Here is a 21707-nt window from a genome sequence, read left to right as displayed (position 1 = left end):
TAAAATATTACAAAAATTTTAATTATAGTTGTAATAGTTCGTTACAGGATTCATTTAAAAATAGAACGAAAAAGCTGTGATATATTAAAGATAAAACATACCGAATTTTAATTACGAATAATTTGCCGTAAATCCACGGCCATGTGTGCTGAATTACCGGTTTCGAAGAGACCTAAAATGATCCCGGAAGTGTCCCTAAATGACACCAAATAGTCACGAAATGATGCCGACGGGATCCTGGACAAATCTCGAAAACTATCCAGAAATGATGCCGGAAGGGTCCCAAAATAATCCCGAAGTAGTCACGAAAAGTCCCGAAATGACCCTGACGGGATCCCGGACGGATCCCGAAAACCATCCAGATTTGATTCCTGAACGGTCCGCAAATGATCCCGAAAATCGCCCAGAAATTATCCCGGAGGAGTCCCAAAATGATTCCGAAATAGTAATCACGAAAGAGGCCCGAAATGACCCTGACGGGATCCCGAAAACCATCCAGAAATGACTCTGAAGGGATCCCCAAATGATCCCGGAAAAGTCCACAAACCATCCAGAATTGATCTCTGAAGGTTCCGCAAATGATCCCGAAATAGTCCCGAAAGTCACGAAAAACTCAGACCCATCCCGAAAATCATGAAGAAATTATCCTGGAAGGGTCCCAAAATTACCCCGAAATAACTCCGACGGGATCCCGGACAGATCCCGAAAATCATCCAGAACTGAGCTCTGAAACGTCCGCAAATAATCCAGAAATAGTCCGGAAAAAGTCCCGAAAAAACTCCGTCGGGATCCCGGACAGATCCCGAAAATCCCCCAGAAATTTTGCCGGAGGGGTCCCAAAATGATTCCGAAATAGTCCCGAAAAAGTCCCGAAATGACCTTGAGGGGATCCCATACCGATACCGAAAACCATCCAGAATTGATCTCTAAAGGGTCCGCAATTTATCCCAGATAAAGTCGCGAAAAAACTACGAATGGATCCCGAACAGATCCCGAAAATCATAGAGAAATTATCCCGGAAGGGTCCCAAAATGATCCCGAAATAGTCCCGAAAAGGCGCGAAATAACCCTGACGGGATCCCGGACGGATCCCGAAAACCACCCAGAAATGATCTTTAAGGGCAACTGACCCCGAAATAGTCGTGAAAGTCCCGAAATTACCCCGACGGGATCCCCAAAACCATCCAGAAATTATCCCTGAAGGATCCCCAAATGATCCAAGAACAGTCTCGAAATTCGCTGACATTTTCCCGAAAAAGTAAAAAAATAAACCCGACGGGATCTCGGACGGATCCCGAAAACGATCCAGAAATGATGCCGGAAGGGACCCCAAATGATCCCGAAAAATTCCCGAAATTCCCCCGATGGGATCCCGGACGGATCCCGGATCATCCAGAAATGATGCCGGTTGGTACCCCAAAATGATCCCGAAATAGGCCAGAAATGACCCCGTCGGGATCCCGGACGGATCCCCAAAAGTATACAGAAATGATGCTGGAAGGTGAAATGATCCCCTTAAAGAAAGATGAAAAATAAAATGATCCCCTTATAGTTCCGAAATGATCCTGACGGGATTCCCGACGGATCCCGGAAACTATCCAGAAATGATGCCGGAGGAGACCCAAATGATCCCGCTAAAGTCCCAAAAAGACCCCGACAGGATCCCGGACGGATCCCGTAAACCATCCAGAAATGATGCCGGTAGGTACCCCAAATGGTCCCGATATGACCCCGTCGGGATCCCGAACGGATCCCTAAAACTATCCAGAAATGATGCCGAAAGGGTCCCCAAATTATCCTGTATTAGTCGAGAAAAAGTTCCGAAATGACTCCAACGTGATCCCGGACGGATCCCGAAAACCATCTAGAAATGATGCCGGAAGAGACTCCAAATGATCCCGCAAAAGTCCGAAAATGACCCCAACAGGATCCCGGACGGATCCCGAAAACCATACAGAAATGATGCCGGAAGAGACCCCAAATGATCCCGCAAAAGTCTCAAAATGACCCCGACAGGATCCCGGACGGATCCTGTAAACCATCCAGAAATGATGCCTGAAGAGACCCCAAATGATCCCGCAAAAGTCCCAAAATGACCCCGACAGGATCCCGGACGGATCCCGAAAACCATCCAGAAATGATGCCGGGAGAGACCCCAAATGATCCCGCAAAAGTCCCAAAATGACCCCGACAGGATCCCGGACGGATCCCGTAAGCCATCCAGAAATGATGCCGGAGGAGACCCCAAATGATCCCGCTAAAGTCCCAAAATGACCCCGACAGGGTCCCGGACGGATCCCGAAAACCATACAGAAATGATGCCGGAAGAGACCTCAAATGATCTCGCAAAAGTCCCAAAATGACCCCGACAAGATCCCGGACGGATCTCGTAAACCATCCAGAAATGATGCCGGAAGAGACCCCAAATGATCCCGCAAAAGTCCCAAAATGACCCCGACAGGATCCCGGACGGATCCCGAAAGCCATCCAGAAATGATGCCGGGAGAGACCCCAAATGATCCCGCAAAAGTCCCAAAATGAGCCCGACAGGATCCCGGACGGATCCCGAAAACCATCCAGAAATGATGCCGGAATGGACCCCAAATGGTCCCAAAATGACACCGACGGGATCCCGGACAGATACCGAAAACCATCCAGAAATGATGCCGGCAGGTACCCCAAATTATCCCAAAATAGTCGCGAAATGACCCTGACGGGATCGCGGACGGATTCCGAAAACCATCCAGAAATGATGCCGATAGGGTCCCCAAATGATCCTGTATTAGTCGAGAAAAAATTCCGAAATGACTCCGACGGGATCCCGGACGGATCCCGAAAACCATCTAGAATTGATACCGGAAGGTACCCCAAATGATGCCGAAATAGTCCCGAAATGACATCGACGGGATCCCGGACGGATCCCGAAAACCATCCAGAAATGATGCCGGAGGAGACCCCAAATGATCCCGCTAAAGTCCCAAAATGACCCCGACAGGATCCCGGACGGATCCCGTAAACCATCCAGAAATGATGCCGGAAGAGACCCCAAATGATCCCGCAAAAGTCCCAAAATGAGCCCGACAGGATCCCGGACGGATCCCGAAAACCATCCAGAAATGATGCCGGAATGGACCCCAAATGGTCCCAAAATGACACCGACGGGATCCCGGACAGATACCGAAAACCATCCAGAAATGATGCCGGCAGGTACCCCAAATTATCTCAAAATAGTCCCGAAATGACCCTGACGGGATCGCGGACGGATTCCGAAAACCATCCAGAAATGATGCCGATAGGGTCCCCAAATGATCCTGTATTAGTCGAGAAAAAATTCCGAAATGACTCCGACGGGATCCCGGACGGATCCCGAAAACCATCTAGAATTGATACCGGAAGGTACCCCAAATGATGCCGAAATAGTCCCGAAATGACATCGACGGGATCCCGGACGGATCCCGAAAACCATCCAGAAATGATGCCGGAGGAGACCCCAAATGCTCCCGCTAAAGTCCCAAAATGACCCCGACAGGGTCCCGGACGGATCCCGTAAACCATCCAGAAATGATGCCGGAAGAGACCCCAAATGATTCCGCAAAAGTCCCAAAATGACCCCGACAGGATCCCGGACGGATCCCGTAAACCATCCAGAAATGATGTCGGAAGAGACCCCAAATGATCCCGCAAAAGTCCCAAAATGACCCCGACAGGATCCCGGACGGATCCCGAAAACCATCCAGAAATGATGCCGGGAGAGACCCCAAATGATCCCGCATAAGTCCCAAAATGACCCCGACAGGATACCGGACGGATCCCGTAAACCATCCAGAAATGATGCCGGAGGAGACCCCAAATGATCCCGCTAAAGTCCCAAAATGACCGCGACAGGGTCCCGGACGGATCCCGTAAACCATCCAGAAATGATGCCGGAAGAGACCCCAAATGATCCCGCAAAAGTCCCAAAATGACCCCGACAGGATCCCGGACGGATCCCGTAAACCATCCAGAAATGATGCCGGAAGAGACTCCAAATGATCCCGCAAAAGTCCCAAAATGACCGCGACAGGATCCCGGACGGATCCCGTAAACCATCCAGAAATGATGCCGGAAGAGACCCCAAATGATCCCGCAAAGGTCCCAAAATGACCCCGACAGGATCCCGGACGGATCCCGTAAACCATCCAGAAATGATGCCGGAGGAGACCCCAAATGATTCCGCAAAAGTCCCAAAATGACCCCGACAGGATCCCGGACGGATCCCGTAAACCATCCAGAAATGATGTCGGAAGAGACCCCAAATGATCCCGCAAAAGTCCCAAAATGACCCCGACAGGATCCCGGACGGATCCCGAAAACCATCCAGAAATGATGCCGGGAGAGACCCCAAATGATCCCGCATAAGTCCCAAAATGACCCCGACAGGATACCGGACGGATCCCGTAAACCATCCAGAAATGATGCCGGAGGAGACCCCAAATGATCCCGCAAAAGTCTCAAAATGACCCCGACAGGATCCCGGACGGATCCCGAAAACCATCCAGAAATGATGCTGGAAGAGACCCCAAATGATCCCGCAAAAGTCCCAAAATGACCCCGACAGGATCCCGGACGGATCCCGTAAACCATCCAAAATGATGCCGGAAGAGACCCCAAATGATCCCGCAAAAGTCCCAAAATGACCCCGACAGGATCCCGGACGGATCCCGTAAACCATCCAGAAATGATGCCGGAGGAGACCCCAAATGATCCCGCAAAAGTCTCAAAATGACCCCGACAGGATCCCGGACGGATCCCGAAAACCATCCAGAAATGATGCTGGAAGAGACCTCAAATGATCCCGCAAAAGTCCCAAAATGACCCCGACAGGATCCCGGACGGATCCCGTAAACCATCCAGAAATAATGCCGGAAGAGACCCCAAATGATCCCGCAAAAGTCCCAAAATGACGCCGACGGGATCCCGGACGGATCCCGTAAACCATCCAGAAATGATGCCGGAAGAGACCCCAAATGATCCCGCAAAAGTCCCAAAATGACGCCGACGGGATCCCAGACGGATCCCTAAAACCATCCAGGAATGATTACGGAAAGGACCCAAACTGACCCCGAAAAAGTCCCGTAATGATCCCGGAAACCATCAAGAATTTATCTCTCGAAGGTACGCAAATAATCCCGAAAGTACCCCGACGGGATCCCGGACGGATCCCGAAAACCATCCAGAAATGATGCCGGAAGGGTCCCCAAATGATCGCGAAATAGTCCCGAAATGATTCCGGAATAGTCCCGAAAATGTCCCAAAATAACCCCGACGGGATCCCGGACGGATCCCGAAAACTATACAGAAATGATCCCGGAAGGGTCCCAAAATGATCCCGAAATAGTCCCGAAAAAGTCCCGAAATTACCCCGGCGTAATCCCGGACCGATCCCGAAAACCATCCAGAAATGATCCCGGAGGGTCTCGATATGACCCTTACGGGATTACAAATAAGGTGAAGCTAATTATAAAACCATGTTAATAAGGCAGCAGGCGCATTGGAGTGAATAAAAAGTTACATAAAAACATACAGGTAAAGCTAATAAAAGCGTGCTAATAAAAACAATTGATGGAGGGCGGATGGCGGGAGTAGAGGAGAGGACCACTGATCGTTCCTCCAAAATTGTCTAGATCTCGTTCTGTATGTACCAGATACCAAAAACTATTGATTTAGGAGAAAATTTATATTGATTTATAACAATTTATAGATTTTACACCAGAGGGGGAGATAAAGGGGGGGGGGGGGGGCGGAGGGTGTCACTGCTTACTTTGTAAGCCCTCGACTTATTTGACCCCTTGAGTCTGTGATATTGGTGAAGGCCAGTATACATAAAGTTATAATGTGTAAAAATTATTAAAAAATAATTTCTCGAAGGGGTCGTGGGACCCCCACCCCTCTTTCCATGTTCGAAAAAAATTTCGCTAGTAGACTACTGTCTGTGTCCCAAATTTCATCAAAATCCGTGTAGCCATTCTGGCGTGATTCAGTCGCAAAGACGAAAAAATATAATAATTAAACTATAACTGTTCCTAGGGGGCGGGGACCACGCCCCTTTTGAAAAATATATAGCTAGTAGATCCTTCTAGACTATTGGCTATATGTGTGCAAAATTTCATCCAAATCGGTCCAGCCGTTCTTGCGTTATTGAGTCACAAAGACAAACGTCTGGACAAACATCCAAACATCCAAACATCCAAACATCCAAACATCTTAACATCCAAACTTTCCCATTTATAATATATATTAGATTAGATTAGATATTAGATTTATTTTAATTTATTTTCATAATCAGGTGGTGGCTTCTGAACGTCGCTAAACGAATAACGATGAATAAGCAAATGAAAAAAATAACGCAATCAGCTGCTTTTGACAATGCACTCTGCTAAGATTGCAATTCTGAAGCAAAAAAAAAAAAATTTCGATGAAAGAAAGTTGTTGCTAAAATAATGATTTAATGAAAAGTATTCGAAATTTATACTATGTTTGTTGAAAAATACTTAAATTTTTAAAAATTTTGTAATTTAAAATACCAAATTATCAGGGTTGTGCTAAAATTCACTCTCCAGTAAAATTGCTTGTTAAGCCGATCTAAATTGGCCGAAGAAAGCGAGTGAATTCGGGTCAATGTGAAATACGGCACATGCCGGTATGTTTCTGTGGAGCATAATTTATCAAAATTAAAAAAATAGGAATTGGGAGTAAATTATTTATGGTCCAGTTTGCTTTAAATTTGGTACAGTGGCACCGCTATTGCTACATTTCCCGGAAGTTTACCATGGCAAATCCATTATACTCATTTAGGCTTAAATTTTAGAAACTTTTCCTTCCGGAAAGTGAACCAGGGATCGACCTTTATAAAGGGTTTTATTTATGGTACTATGTGCTTAAAATTTGGTACAGCGGTACCTCCTTAACTAGATTAATATCAGAGAAGAAGAAGAAAGGTACTAGAAATCGCATTATACGGTCGTTATCAATAATCCCAACGCGTAAATAAGAAAATTTGCTTCTTTAAAATACTATTCACAAAAAAAAAAACAAAAAATGGTACTGGATCGATTGAAGCGGCATCCGTTATGTTTCTGTGCGAAACTTTCTTTCTGCATTTACAGCCTTCAGAGGCTTATAAAAAAATATATCTCTGGACACGGAACACGGTTTTGCTTAAATGTGTGTGTGCCTGTACAATAAAATCATAAGAAATTCAACAACGTCTAAAAACAGCTCTTGACAGTATAAAAACTTTTATTTTTAACTTAGAGGTTGTAAAACGGATTATAGCATTTATAAAATTGACAGGTGAAAGTAAGAGCTAAACCCCCTCTAAGCAATTTTATTTCGCTCATAAGGCAAATTTGAAGTTGATGCCAAATTTCATTCCTTTTATTTTTATTGTTCTATATTAACTGTTTATGCTCTAAAATCACAACGAATAAAAAACTTCAACTTTTTTCCGAAAGCTAAACATGTTCACGTCGTCGTTAAGATACACGCCATGTTCACACTTCCATACATATTTTCGCAGTATATTCGCCTAAATTCGCTGTGTGTATAGTTTCAAATGCAAGCAACTATAGTTCCTAATGGGGTGTTTTTGTTAATATAAAACGTATAAACAAGTTTGAACATTGCCTCATTGAATTTTTCTTTTCCTCTTGTCAAGTATGTTATTTGACAACTAGTAGCAAATTGGCTCGTTGGTCTAGGGGTATGATTTGCGCTTAGGGTGCGGGAGGTCCCGGGTTCAAATCCCGGACGAGCCCAAATTAAACTTTTTTTGTTGTTAAAATGTATGCTCATGGCATAGAAAAGTTCAGCCATCAATTTATAACCACTTTTATGAATACTTGCGGCACTTAATATGTGTAATCACCAATAAAGAACATGCAAAATAGGTATGAAAAAGTGAATCTAACAAAGTGTCATAGACAGCAAAGAGGATAAATATAATAAGAGCCGTCACTCGTTATTTTTAGGCATTTACTCGATGTAAACTGTGAGGTAGTCGCTACTTTTTTTTTGGGCGAGATGTATATAAATGTCTTCTATACATTTTCATGAGGTATTTGTGTTTATTTTTCCGACTGTATTTAATTAATTATTTAATTCTCTTTCCAAAAAACACGTTTGCATAAAGTGACAACACCGCATGGATAAATGCGAAGCAATTCAAAAATGTCCCTCATAAAACAAAAGTAGCGACTACCTCACAGTTTACATCGAGTGACGGCTCTTATTATATTTATCCTCTTTGTAGACAGTTGCATCCCAGTGTTGCCAGGTAATGCAAAAAAGAGAAGCTAGATTGGCAAAAAAAAAGGTTAGAAAAGGCTAAGTTTAGAAAAAAAGAAGCTAAAAAAAGGCCAGAAATTTTTTGGTTAATTCATTAAATTTTTTTTATATAAAAACTTATAAACATAACTTAAGCATAACTTCCTGTTTCAAAACATATCAGGCACATTTTCTTTGACTAGCATATGGAATTATTTTAAATGATTGCACATGTGTATATACATAAAAAAGATTATTATAAACTAATTATTTATATAAAATATTCCCCGTCTGAAGAATCAGAAGAGCTTATGTCTGGGTATAAAGTTTGGCTATTTACCATAGATATGAGATCATAGGTAATTTCAAAGTCATTACAACATTTAGATAAGCATTTTAACGAGCATCTAATATTAAGCAGCGCATTAAGCATTTTAATTTTTAGTTTGTTCCTTAATTTAGTTTTCAGAATTTTCATGCCACTAAAAACTCTTTCAATCTCTGCGTTACTGAGTGGTAATACTAAAAAACTAAATATGAATTCGACAAGTTCTAAAAAGGAGGTTCGTTTAATGCATTTTTATGTTCTCGGACTTCCGACCAAAATTCCATGGTGGAGTGTACATTTTTCCATTGTATAGTTATAAGTTTTCTCCTCTGCAGCTCTATTAATGCTATTTGACTTGAATAATAACTATACTTCTCTTTTTCAAAGTAAAAAAATACATCTGGCTTTGAAATTTTCAACAAATTTTCAGCAGAAAAATAATTAATCTTTTGTAGAGAACTCATATTATTAGGTATTAGGTGTTGACAGGAAATATTGAAATTATTTTATTTTAGAAATTTTTAAAAATATATTCGGAGTAAAAAAGGCTAGAAAAAAGTCACGAAGCTAAACACAAAAAAAGGCAAAAAAAAAAGCTAAATCAAGCCTCGAAAAGGCTAACCTGGCAACAATGTTGCATACATAGACCAAAGAGCATAAATCGACAAAAGACATCACTTAACATGTTTGCTTCGAACACAAACTACTCGCTGATTTATATTGTGGTTACTGACACTTCCTTTTAAGGGTGTTCGCAAGCACACGGCTAAAACCACGGTTGTCACTTCCGACTCTGCTTGGCGCGCTGGTACCTTTTTGACAATTTTGGTGCTTTTTAAGCAAGTAGCCACGATTTTGATATTTTTGTCTTTTTCAATACTGCACAGATTCAAAAATCGTTCAATCATTTAATTGTAGCAGAACTAAGGCAATTCGGGCACATAAAGGAGTAATGTCGGATTTTACAAAAAACAAATTTTGTAGATAGTTGATGAAGTTTTGGTGGTTAGATATTTCGATCGATTAAATTAAAAATGTATTTCGAAATCCCGTTTGCCTCTTGGTAATTTTATAAAGCTTCCCAATGATGCAGCCAATAAGATGACCAGCGAAAAAATTAATTGAAAACAAAATTTTACATTTAGTGCATTCAATCGAATCGACTTGAACTAGGTAACCTGTCACTCTGCAAAATGGCTGAGTTTATACCACTTTTCTTATTCTGTAAGAAATATTGCCACGATTTTGTTATGCCACAATTTGTATGCTGCCACGACTTTGTTATGAGAAATTATCTCATTAATTTTCATACATCAGATGATGAATAGCACTGTGAATTTGAAATATTTTGGGTCTTATTTATGTATATGGGCAAGTTGCATTTAACTTTTAGCTTTTATTCTTAGTGGCGGCCACCGTGGTGTGATGGTAGCGTGCTCCGCCTATCACACCGAAGATCCTGGGTTCACGCCCCGGGCAAAGCAACATCCAATTTTTATAAATAAGGTTTTTCAATTGGTAGACATTTTTTCAAAGCGGGGTTGCCCCTCGGCAGTGTTTGGCAAGCACTCCGAGTGTATTGCTGCCATGAAAAGTTCTCAGTGCAAACTCATCTGCCTTACAGATGCCGTTCGGAGTCGACATAAAACAAGTAGGTCGCGTCCCGCCAATTTGTAAGAAAAATTAAAAAGACCACGACGCAAATTGGAAGAGAAACTCGGCCTAAAATCTCTTCGGAAGTTATCGCGCCTTACATTTATTTATATTTATTCTTAGCTTTAAAAAATTTCATTTCGCTTCTTTTAGCCTTAAATTTTTGTCTATATAGCCTTTTTCTGCAAGAAGTTATGGCAACACTGCTCTAGTATTTTGACATGCGGCGAAAATTAAAACGAAAAGTGGGAAGCAACTGCCAGTAACCCTAATCTTTTGTGGCGAGTGTTTGATATCAAACATACGAACTTGCGCCTCTTGTTATGTATGCTCTTTGCATAGACAGCCGCTATACACTTGTTGCACTTTTGTTTTGGTTTTGCCATGAATCATACGCACAGATTCAAATTCACACTTAGATATAAAAAAATGTTTCATAGCACTCCCATATGTCCACACATATAATTTCGAATCATATGAAAAGGCTTGAATTTCCTATGAAAGTGCCAAGAAAAAGCACTCCCGTATGAAGCTCAGACACTTGTGTATGATAAAAAAATTTACACTAACAATATCACAATTAAAAATTATTAAAAAACATTATATCACTGAAAAAAATTTGCAATCAAAATTGATTCCTAAATAAAATTAAAATACTATTATACGTTTTTTGCGACCTTTTTACTTATTTAAATGTTTTTAGATGGTTTGAGGTCCAGAAAATATTTGAATAAAACGCCACGTCAAGCACTACAGGCGAATTTACCCTGAAGACGATTACCGTGTGTAATCGAAATATATTGGTAAGGAACGGATAAAACATGCGTTTTATTCATACATTTTCTGGACCTCAAGCCAGCTAAAAAAACTTAAAATTAAAATAAATAATTGAGCACGGAGCTGAAATATATGGGGCATACGACCAAAGAATGTAAGCAAAACTGTACCAAAACAAGAGGAGCCTATTCTAACTTCATATGATATTAGTTAATTACCCTCAAAGGAAGTCAGTAACTAGTGATACAAAATTCTGGTTCAGAACTAAACCTAGAGTGTCAAATAAGTATTAGTTTGTTAATACCTAGATTTTCTGTTATAAAATCGACTAAAAAACTGCTACCAGCTTTAACGAGCTGCGGCTACATATGAGTATGCCTCTTTCTCAACACTATTACCAAAAAGAAATTTGCAACTAGTGAAAAATTAAAGCATCGGGGACAATTTCCACCGCCTAGGACATCGCGATGTTAAATTCGTCAGTTGAAAACATGTAAAAGAGATAAATGGCGAACTATTAGTGGTTCAGAATGCAGTAGCAATGCACTCATTTTGAACTAGAGATCTCCTTATGGGGTAGTTTCTGTGACTTTTTCTTTCAATTCAATATATTATTTTTTTTGATTATGAGACATTTTTGGATTGAAAGTGGGCGGAACCGTAAAGTAACCATGCCTATCATTTACTTATTAAACATTTTATTAAATTCAAATGGTATTTCAGCACCTCAGTAATCTCTGTTGCTAATATATGTATGTATGTAAATTTGAACACAAATTTAGGCTGGGTTCGAGTTCGCCTAAATTTTAGGTACTTAAACTAATATTCCACTGGAACTTTCCAGCACTGCAACAATTTAGGAAAAAGCTGTCAAAACCGTGCGAGTTGATTTGAAAACCTAATTAGTTTATTTCTGCTAAGAAATAAAACAACAATACGGAAAATTTGGTAATTTTGACGCTTTTTCATTGTTAAAAAGAACAGAAGTCAATTAGGGTCCTATCCCAAGATAGCAGTACAAGAAAATGAATTGGCTTCGTTTTATAAGGCTTTTTTTCCGGACATAGTGGAGCACATGCACAATGACCTTTTCCACAATCTCGAATTCAATACTGTGATGTTGGTGGGCCTCCAAAAACTTCTTTAGGCCAATTAGTGCACTTGGTTGACAAACTTGTTCAGATTGTGGTCCATATTTTAGAAGGATCCATTCTTGTGACGCCAACATCAGCTTGAATAAATTTGAGCTCACCATCACGTACAATCGATCGGACCTTAATCGCAGCAGGGATTATCACTCTATGATCTATGATTTACTTAAATTGAATGGACAAGAGCCATTTATTTGCATATACAATATTGAAAAACCAATATTTTTGTTTTTGAAATTTGACATTTGAATTTAGGTTAAAAAGTATGCTCATAAAAATTCTAAATTTTTATTTTGCACTGCCTTACCGACAGTTTCCAGTGATTTAGGTTTTTTCCCTATTTAGGTAGAAATTTAGGTCAACTCGCACACAGCCTTAAAACAAACCACGCGGAGCCCTCTAATTAAGCATTTCAAAAGTTTTAAAATTCAATTTCCAATGCAACATTCGCGGAAATCTCTACATTCACTTTTAGTATGATTATTGAAACCCAAATTCCGACGATATATAGAATATGTTCCCACAAAACTTGAGGCTAGAGGTCAATGTAATTTTTCGCTACTTTCAAAACTAAATTTATTGGCTCTTGTATATTAGTAATATAACTATTGACGTAATATTTTAAGCAAATATTTTGTAACTTGAAACCAAATATTCAGCTTTTTCCGACCTCAGACAATTAAAAATTTTTAAATATATTTTTTTAAATACAAAAAAGTTTCAGTGCATATACAATTTTGTACATGTATTGTGATTCGCACTTCCATATAAAAAATTTTGAGCAGTACTGATTATGTCAAACAAATAAATTAACCCGTTGTTTTTTTTTTTTTTTTGCTTTTACCTTGTGTGACAGCATTATTTACGACCACAAAGAAGACAATATGAGAACTCTAAAAACCGACCGTAATTTTTTCAATAAAACTATATATTAATATGTACCTATATATGTACATTTGTAAATGTCGAATATATGTATGTAACTATCTCAGGTAACGATTTTTGATCCACACTCTACTACTCTCTCAGTGTCATACATCGAATTTTCGAGCTTCTTTAAAGCAAAAAGTTTCCTTTATTGAGCTAGTCTGGTCTGGATTACTGAAAGTTGAAATATTTCACATAATTGTGTTTAAGGACAAACATTCTTGCTCTGAGTTGCTCTACTTTTTGTTTCACGTGTCTGCTCAAAATTAAACTAGAGCAAGATCACAAGTTTCTGAACCAGCTTTTTGCTAGAGTAAAGAAAATTTCCTTGAGTGGTGTGATGTGGTATGACATACTCCGTGCTTATCAACTTCAAATTAGGGCACTCACAGTCACTTTTAAAATCAAGATTTGTTAAATTAACCACATTACCAAATCAGGACTGCGAGATCCCTTTGTTTGTCAATATTTTACTTTTGACAATTTAAAACTATTTACATATTTTTTCATTTCAATTAACAGTGGTTTCTTCTCTAATAATAACAGAGCTTTTAAATTTAAAAATCAGGACGGGTTGTTTTCACGAAGTACGGAAAACGTGGAATAATTCAATCCCCTTCAGCAAAAATTGTAGTAGAAAACTAACTGAAGTAGTGTAGTATATTAGTAGTGATACCAGTTTTGCAAATGAAAACAGGTTTAGGGGAAAATATTTATTTTTTACAAAATATTTTGAGGAATGTTAAAGAGTTATGTTGCTTTGATTGTTCTTCCAGAATTTGTTTGAAGAACGCCGTACTTTAGAAGTTTATTCAAAATTACACTATTTCAAATTTATTTGAAAAACTCCCTATTAAGAATAAATTCAATAAATTTCAACATAAGATATGGCGTTTATGAAAAACAGAGAGTATTTACCTACTTATTCTGAAACATTGAAAATCTCGTTTCCTTTTCAGTAATCATTAAATCGTTCCAAATAAACCGTTAATTTAGAATATTCAGAACACTTTCGTTTGCAATTTCGTCACGAGGTTCGAATATTCCAAATAGGTATATAAATAATATTCCAAATATAAAAACGATTCCATAAATACTTATATAGGGACAAATGTTCGACATACGGCATGAATAAGTAGAGGTTTTAAAAAATCGATGTCGAATTTTTTTTGGAAGCACCCGCCTAAAATGTTTAAGTTTGTTAGATTTTAAGATTGCCAAAGTTTAAGCACAATTGGAAGATGTTAACCCGTGCCACTGGGGCCTCGAAAGTTTTAAAAACCTCGATTTTTTGGCGACTTCGGCGACCCATATCTCTGGAACGGCTAAAGCTATTTGGCCGTGTCATACATCAAATTAAAGGCGATACTGTTAATAATATTTTATATGTAATAAAAAAATTGCTTGCTTTGTTAAGATTTTTGTCGCTATTTGGCTCTTTACGGTGTTTTGCACTGCCGGGTCAAACAATGTCAGGACAATAAGTTTAGGGCTAAGATACCAAAGGTGATTTATCATTTTGTTAATTCCTTTTTCTGATATTTCTTTGTCATTGCTTTCATATTTCAATAGATTTTCAATGAGGTCTAGGTCTTGTTTTGGTGCTAAACACGCTCTGGGTCGTTAAACCAGGCTTTACAGTGGTCCCAGTGGCACGGGTTGACATCTAGGTCATTTGTAATAGATATACGCTCCAAAGGGGTGCCATCTATTACAAAGGGTTTCAAAACTGGCTTCACTTTACATTTAGAGCAATTTAAGTAAACATTGGAACGAGTCCAAATCAGCCTGAAGAAGATCCAAGGAACTCAAATGGATAGCACAGTAAGTGTAGCAAAGTTTTACGTCATCCGCATACATTATAGTATGGGAATGTAACATTATCTGTGGCAAGTCATTTATGAGCAAAGGGCCTAAATGACTTCCCTGAGGTACACCGGAGGAAATTTCGAACGATTCCGAGAGATTGGACTTGAACAGCACTTTCTGGGCCCGGTTTGAAAGATAGCTTTTCAGCCACATTAATAGATGAAACGGAAAGCTTAGTAAATCAAGCTTATGAATAAGTAACTCATGGTTGACGGTATTGAATGCTTTGCTGAAATCAGTGTGGATGACATCCGTTTGCTTGTTCGCTAAAAATCCTTAAATAACTATAGAGGTAAATACTAGCAAGTTTGTACTGATTGCCCTTTGACGAATAAAACCGTGTTGGCATGGAGATAAAAGAGAAGAGCACTGAGCACTTTACCAAATTCGGTATACGGGCTTATCTGGACCCAGAATAGATTGGTATTGAAAAGAGCAAAATCGGACGATAACATACCTTTTCGATATCGAAAATTTAGAAAAATGAGATAATTCAAAAACGAATACCGTTAGGCTAATGAAATTTTTAGGTGGATTCGTTTTAAGACCAAAACATAAATTCCAAAAAACCCACATTTAGATGAAGAAAATTTCGAAGTTTAACAAACATATTCCGTTGAAATTTGGCAGAGACACTATCCTTGCCAAATTACATAGACTGAGTGAAGATAATCAAAATCGGTAAAGAATCACGCCCACTTTTATATAAAATATTTTTAAAAGGGTCGTGGATGAATAAAATAAGCTACATCTTTGCATAAAAAAGCTTTATATCAATGGTGTTTCATTTACCAAGTGAAATTATAACAAGAAAAAGCAAAAAATTCAATTTTTTGAAAATTGACGTGGCACCGCCCCTTTCTTGTCTAAGTAATTTTCTGTGTTTCGGGACCCATAACTCGAAGAAAAATTGAGGGATAGACTAAGATTGGGTGCACATATTTTCCTTATAGCAGGAAATATAGCTAGTAGTAGTATATAAATTGTGTTTAAAAGGGTCGTAGACTAAAATAATAAGCTAGAGAAAAATAGTTTTGTTATAAATAAATCCCGTTACCGTTGTCAAATGTTGTTAAAAAAGTTAGTAAATCGTTCCACATTCATTCGTTGTGTGTGCTGGCAAGAAGTCATCTTTACAATTCCGTTCTTGTTCTTTCGTGAGAGTGGACGTACAGTGCCAGGCTCGGCTCAACCAAAAAAGGTTTTCAGTCTACTTTAACTGAAGTTTAAGCTGAGCGTAAGCGGCCGATCTGGTAGGGCTAAACTCTAGCTAACTTATCGGTGATTTGCGTTCGTTCGAAATGTCGTCGAATATACCCAACAAGCATTTGGGCTTGAGTACCATTAGAGCTCATGTTGATTACTAGACATACTTCTAAAATTTCAAGAGTTGATACGAAAGAGTGGCTAAACTTGAGAATCATAGTGTACTCAGCAAAAGAAGGAATTTTTTATAAAGCGAAAAGTGCTATTCCTTAAGTTGAAAAAATGATCGTTCCCAACATGTTGTTCTTTGACTGGACTCAAGTATAAGATTCCAATACTACAGTATTTACATGAAAATAAAATTAATGAATGAATGAAATAAATTTAGTTGCAGCTGTCTTGACAGATAGCTCATAGAAAATGATGTCAAAAAGCTGCAACGAATTTTAATACCTATTTTATTTTGACTATGAATATGCGCTATATAATTTATTTTTGATAAATTACGCTTCATTACTGTTATAAATCAGTTGTTTATTTTTAACAATAACCAGCTGTTGGCTTTGGTAGTACCACCTTGGAGATTTTTTTTCAACTTAACCTCAACTCGATATCCAATGTAGGATATCAACTGGAGAAACATGTCCAATATTCATTTGAGAATTGTACATTTCTCAAAATCTCTCAAAAGTTGGATAATAATTTGAAAATGCTAATGAGGTTGGAGATCAACTCGAGAGCTATAAATTTTACAAAATTTCCCAATTGGATAGTGATTGGAGAATGAAGTTGGATATCACCTCCGGAACTAGATATATATGTATTTCGCTGAAGAAATATCTTTTAAATGTTTGTTGGGTAAGCAAAATCCAGTTGTTGTCGTATTTACACATTATTTAGAAAATAAAAAACCAATGTTGCCGACAAAAAAGCCAACCCCAAAGGCGGCCTTAAACTGTGACTGAAAAACGTCAGAGTAGTTTAACTGGAGTTTAAATCTGACTAGAGTTTAAGCAACCAACTACTGAAAAACCGGGCCTAAATCATGTTAACCTCCAGTAAAAATAAAACAAAGAATGTGTCAAACAATTTTCATAAATTAATCTTTATTTATGTATTTATAAACTTTCGATAAATTCATACATATATGTATATGTTTTAGTTATATTGGAAAAATGGTGTTCAGTTTAACATATGTGTAAAGAAATAGAGATTAAAGGGATAATTACATACACTATATAATATAAAATTAATACAATGTTTAAAGAAACAAAAAATATATGTGTACATAAATATATGTTTATGTTTTTTTTAATTACTACATATCTTTCATGTTCAATTTTGTTATTCATTTTGCGTATTTACTTGAACATTTTGTATATTTTTGGGTTGCTTGTAGAATTTTGTTATTATAAACTTAAGAAAAATATATGGTACGTAATTTGTACAAATTAAATAATAACATAAATTGTGTAGAATTTTTATGAAGAAATTTAAATTTTAAATAATATATAAATTTATATACATATGTATGTGCATGCATATAGTTTTTACGTATATTAATATTTCAAATAAAATACATACATATACATATATTCATATTATATTAATTTTTTTTCTCATATGCATAATATACAGACAACAAAACAAAAATTAACTGCCTTGATACCCAAGATTTTGAATAGCAAAAAATGGATTAATTGTTTTATTTTTTTTATTATATATGTACATATGTGTATACATATTAAAATTTTCTTTCGAAGTTCTATTTGAATCAACGACCTGGCCTTTGTTAAGTAAATTTTTCGATAATAGTGTGGTAAATATTACGCTTCATTATTTGTATTTATGGCGATTTTGTCAGCTCAGAGCTAAAGCTGCTCAAATTATAAAGAACGACATTTTTTTAAATATTTATTTACCCCATAACTTTTTTAGAATAAAATTAATTTTTTTCTATGAAATGTGTCTTTCTGTTGTTCTGGTTTCTGGATACCACTGGATATTATCAAATTTGATATTTAGGAAATGGCTTCTTTTGAGCATTGGCGGTGTTGATCAGGCTGAATCTTTAGCACACATATCGCCGGAGCGGTTAAACTTCACGCCTGTGGACGAAACACGCACCTGTGGTCGTACCTGCCTTATCTAGGTGAAAAACGGGCGTTCAAGCCCCCAGGCATGACATTATGTCATTGCAGAGGCTGGGGTTGTACGTGCTTTCCTAGCACTACTTGAGAGCGCACCCCGGTAGCAGTACATCTTTTCACTCAGATACTTCTAATGAAATCCATTAGAAACCCGTTTACGACGCATCCTGTCTGGTTTTCGACTTTTCTCCCTTTGAAGACCACTAAACGGATATCCAAAAGACTTGGAGGCAAAAGCAAGTAAGTAGTGCGCTGCTTGAAACGTAGATGCTCTTTCTCTCGGATTTCAGAAATTGTGTTTAGGACAAGCCTTACAAGAAGGCAGGACGATACATACATTTTTCATGCCGACTCCAAAAGTCACCTGCAAGGCAGTTTAGTTTTCACAGAGAGCCTTTTGATAGCATAAATCCCCTCGTAGTGTTTGCCAAATCAACCAGGATATTCGGTGTGATGGGCCAGGCTCTCTACTGCCACAAAACGGAGCGAACGTTGCTATTCCTAATTTGAAGTGTAGTCATTTCGATTCCATTCCGGTCATGTGCTGTGATCTCTCTAGCGCTATCAAAGCGTATTTGAGAACTTAATCAAATGAAGATTGAAGATAACCACGCTCACTTAATTGGCATCTAAAATCTCAAATGTAAAATAACGTTTTAATTTTTTTTCCTCTTGAACATACTGTGGCTAATATTAGCAGTTTCGGTACGTCACTATGCCGCTAGTAATAAATAATGAAAAAGACAGCAACCACACATACATCTACACAGCAATAAACTCAGCCATATATACACATATACATGGAAGGCAAAAGGAATATGAGATGCAGAGATGAACACAGTAATAAAGAGTGAATATTACTCATACACATATAATGCAACACTGAATATGAGAAGCAGAGGTATGACAGAAGTAAATAAGCAACGAATCGAGAAGGCTGTTCGCGAAAAGTCTAGACCCTGGGAGAAATAGATAAACGAGACAAACGGAGATAATAAAAGCGGCTCAGTCTAAGTGATGGAGAATCAGTTTGATTTTAACACGCTATAAGTAAAGTACGCGTAAACACTAAGCTATGAAGATTTACTACCATAGTAGTGCTATTAATAAAGAGCATTATACATACAAAAAAATTTCCTTTTACTTGTTCGACAGTTTAGTGATTCGAAGGATAACAGAAGGCACCGAATTAACGAGAACTCCTTTAAGATTCGCCACAATACATATTCATGCTTAGCAATATATGGTCGGCTTATATTCAATACTCTTCATCGAACAAAATGAGTTTTTGTTGGTAAATTGATCTCTGCCGCCCCTAGTTTCAGGGGAATGAATATTTAATTAACATTTTTAACAGTGACTAACTTAGGATCAAAATGGTGTGTTATTCAAGTAGTGCTAGGAGTATGTACAATATCCCTATATCCGCATGTATATGATTTTGGCAAAACTGGAAGTGTTTACGGTTGCAACGTTAATATTAAAATTTTTTAAATGTTTCTTAATTTTTGGTATATTCATAAATTTATATAATTTTTGAAATTTATTTTAATTGTGTTGTATATGAAGTATCCTTTTTTTAATATCAGTAGTTATAAAGTTATTAAAAACATATGTTATATGATTATTGTAGCTATGCAAATATGCACAATAAGTTGCTAAATCTCAAACTCGAATCTACGCAAATGATTTTTAATTGCAGTTGTCGGTCTCTTAGACGTCGGATTATGTGGCAACACTGTTTTCGTTGGTGTATTCAACATCGTATGCTCAACAACAACACTTCCGCTCGTACCGGAAGTGGGTGAACAAAATGGTTTGTTTTCGAGCGAACGCCTATCCAATGCTGCTGTTGTTGTTGTTTTTGTTGGGATGTATGCTTGTATCTGGGTGTTTTTACAATTGCTGCCGAAACTGATATTACATTGATGCTTCTGCTGCTGTTGTTGTTTTCGCTGTCGCCTATCATCATCACCAACATCATCACCATTATCGCTTTCATCACCATCGTCACTATAATCGGGTTTGCGATGGAATTTCGATTTGACGTTTGCTGTTGTTGTTGCTGCCGTATCGCTGACATTACGCGCAGTTGCTGCTGTTGTTTTACGCACGAAATCGGTAAAACTATTTAAATTGATGGCATTACGTTCGGCTACACACATATGGCCGAGCTTAAATTTGTTTGCTTCATTTCTTGTTGTTGTGGGCAAATCAAATACTGTAGTTGCTGTTGTTGGTGCAGTATTCACTGATTCTAGATTACTATCCAAAAACTTTGTCATCTCTATGTTGTTGGTTAAGCCGCCATTGTTGTTATTGTTGCTATACGCAAGTGCACTTATACTATTTAGATTATTATTACTTTGATTTGGATTAATATTGCTTATCGTAGGGTTACTATTATTATTATTGTTATAATTATGTTTATAAATAGTTTTATTAGCACTAGAAATCTTTGGTTGTTCCACTGGTTTTGTTATTGTTAATGTTGTTGATGTAAATGGATTATGTAATGGATTTATATCTACTGTTGTAATTAAATTGCTTGTTCTTGCTATATCTGTATTGTGACTATTGCAAGTGTTTATTGTTGCTGCAACATTCGCTTTTGAATCAGCACCTAACACTTGTTCCTTATTATGTTGTTGTTGCATTGAACTTCGAACATTTTGTTCTTGTTGCTTTTTATAATTTACTTGTTGCTCTACTTTTTGCCAAATTTGGTTTTCGCATAATTCACGTGGCTCCGCGTGCTTTGAACCCTCAATTGGGCTAGCTTTTAAGAATTCTATTGTTGTTGCAGAGTTTTCCAGCATTTCGTTGTCAGCTGTTGCTGTCGCATTGTTGGATGATGTTGGTGACGATTTGGCTGTTGTAGTAACAGCGCTTGCTGTTTGCGGCATGCTGGCAACACTGGTCATGCATTTGGTTGTTCTCAATTTCTTGCCGAATGTGGAAGATTTTAAACCTATTTTGTACAAAGGTAGAAAAAGATAAAAAATTGTAAATATTAATATGTTTGCAAAAATTAATATTAGATATGCAGGTACATATGTTTAACATTTTAGTGATTAGTTGTTAGATGAAGCCATGAAATGACAGCCAAGAAATGACAATATATTACATATTATTAATTAAGGTAAATTTAAGGTGTTGAAAGCAATTGATAAATTATATCGAATTTCTGAAAATTAAGTGCCGATTTACATAGAACTTGTTTGTTACTTTGCCTCAAAGTTTTGTTTAACCTATTGTTCAACAATCTCTGTGTAGCAAGTTCGCACCTAAAGTATACAATGAACGCATTTGGGCGAATAATATCAGTTTCGACATGTCACT

At 37.9% G+C, this 21707-nt stretch overlaps 1 protein-coding gene and 1 non-coding gene across 15 annotated transcripts in view; one reads left to right on the top strand and one right to left on the bottom strand.

The window, feature by feature from the left end:
* Positions 1 to 7724: 7724 nt before the first annotated feature.
* On the top strand, positions 7725 to 7796 carry TRNAP-AGG (transfer RNA proline (anticodon AGG)). The gene has a single exon. It is a non-coding gene; the product is annotated as a tRNA-Pro (tRNA).
* Positions 7797 to 17304: 9508 nt separating this feature from the next.
* The window catches only part of osp (outspread), a 418306-nt gene continuing 413903 nt past the window's right edge, over positions 17305 to 21707 (bottom strand). For 13 of the 14 annotated variants that reach the window (XM_067765574.1, XM_067765584.1, XM_067765576.1 and 10 more), the window contains one exon: positions 17305 to 21336. In XM_067765574.1, the coding sequence (XP_067621675.1) occupies positions 20024 to 21336 (1313 nt within the window). In that variant the 3' untranslated portion in view covers positions 17305 to 20023. The remainder of the gene's footprint in view (positions 21337 to 21707) is intronic. The other variant, XM_067765587.1, reaches the window with a different exon arrangement.

Source organism: Eurosta solidaginis, chromosome 2 (genome assembly GCF_040869045.1).
Source record: "Eurosta solidaginis isolate ZX-2024a chromosome 2, ASM4086904v1, whole genome shotgun sequence".
Taxonomy (NCBI): Eukaryota; Metazoa; Arthropoda; class Insecta; order Diptera; family Tephritidae; genus Eurosta; species Eurosta solidaginis.
This window is presented reverse-complemented; position numbering and strand designations above follow the sequence as displayed.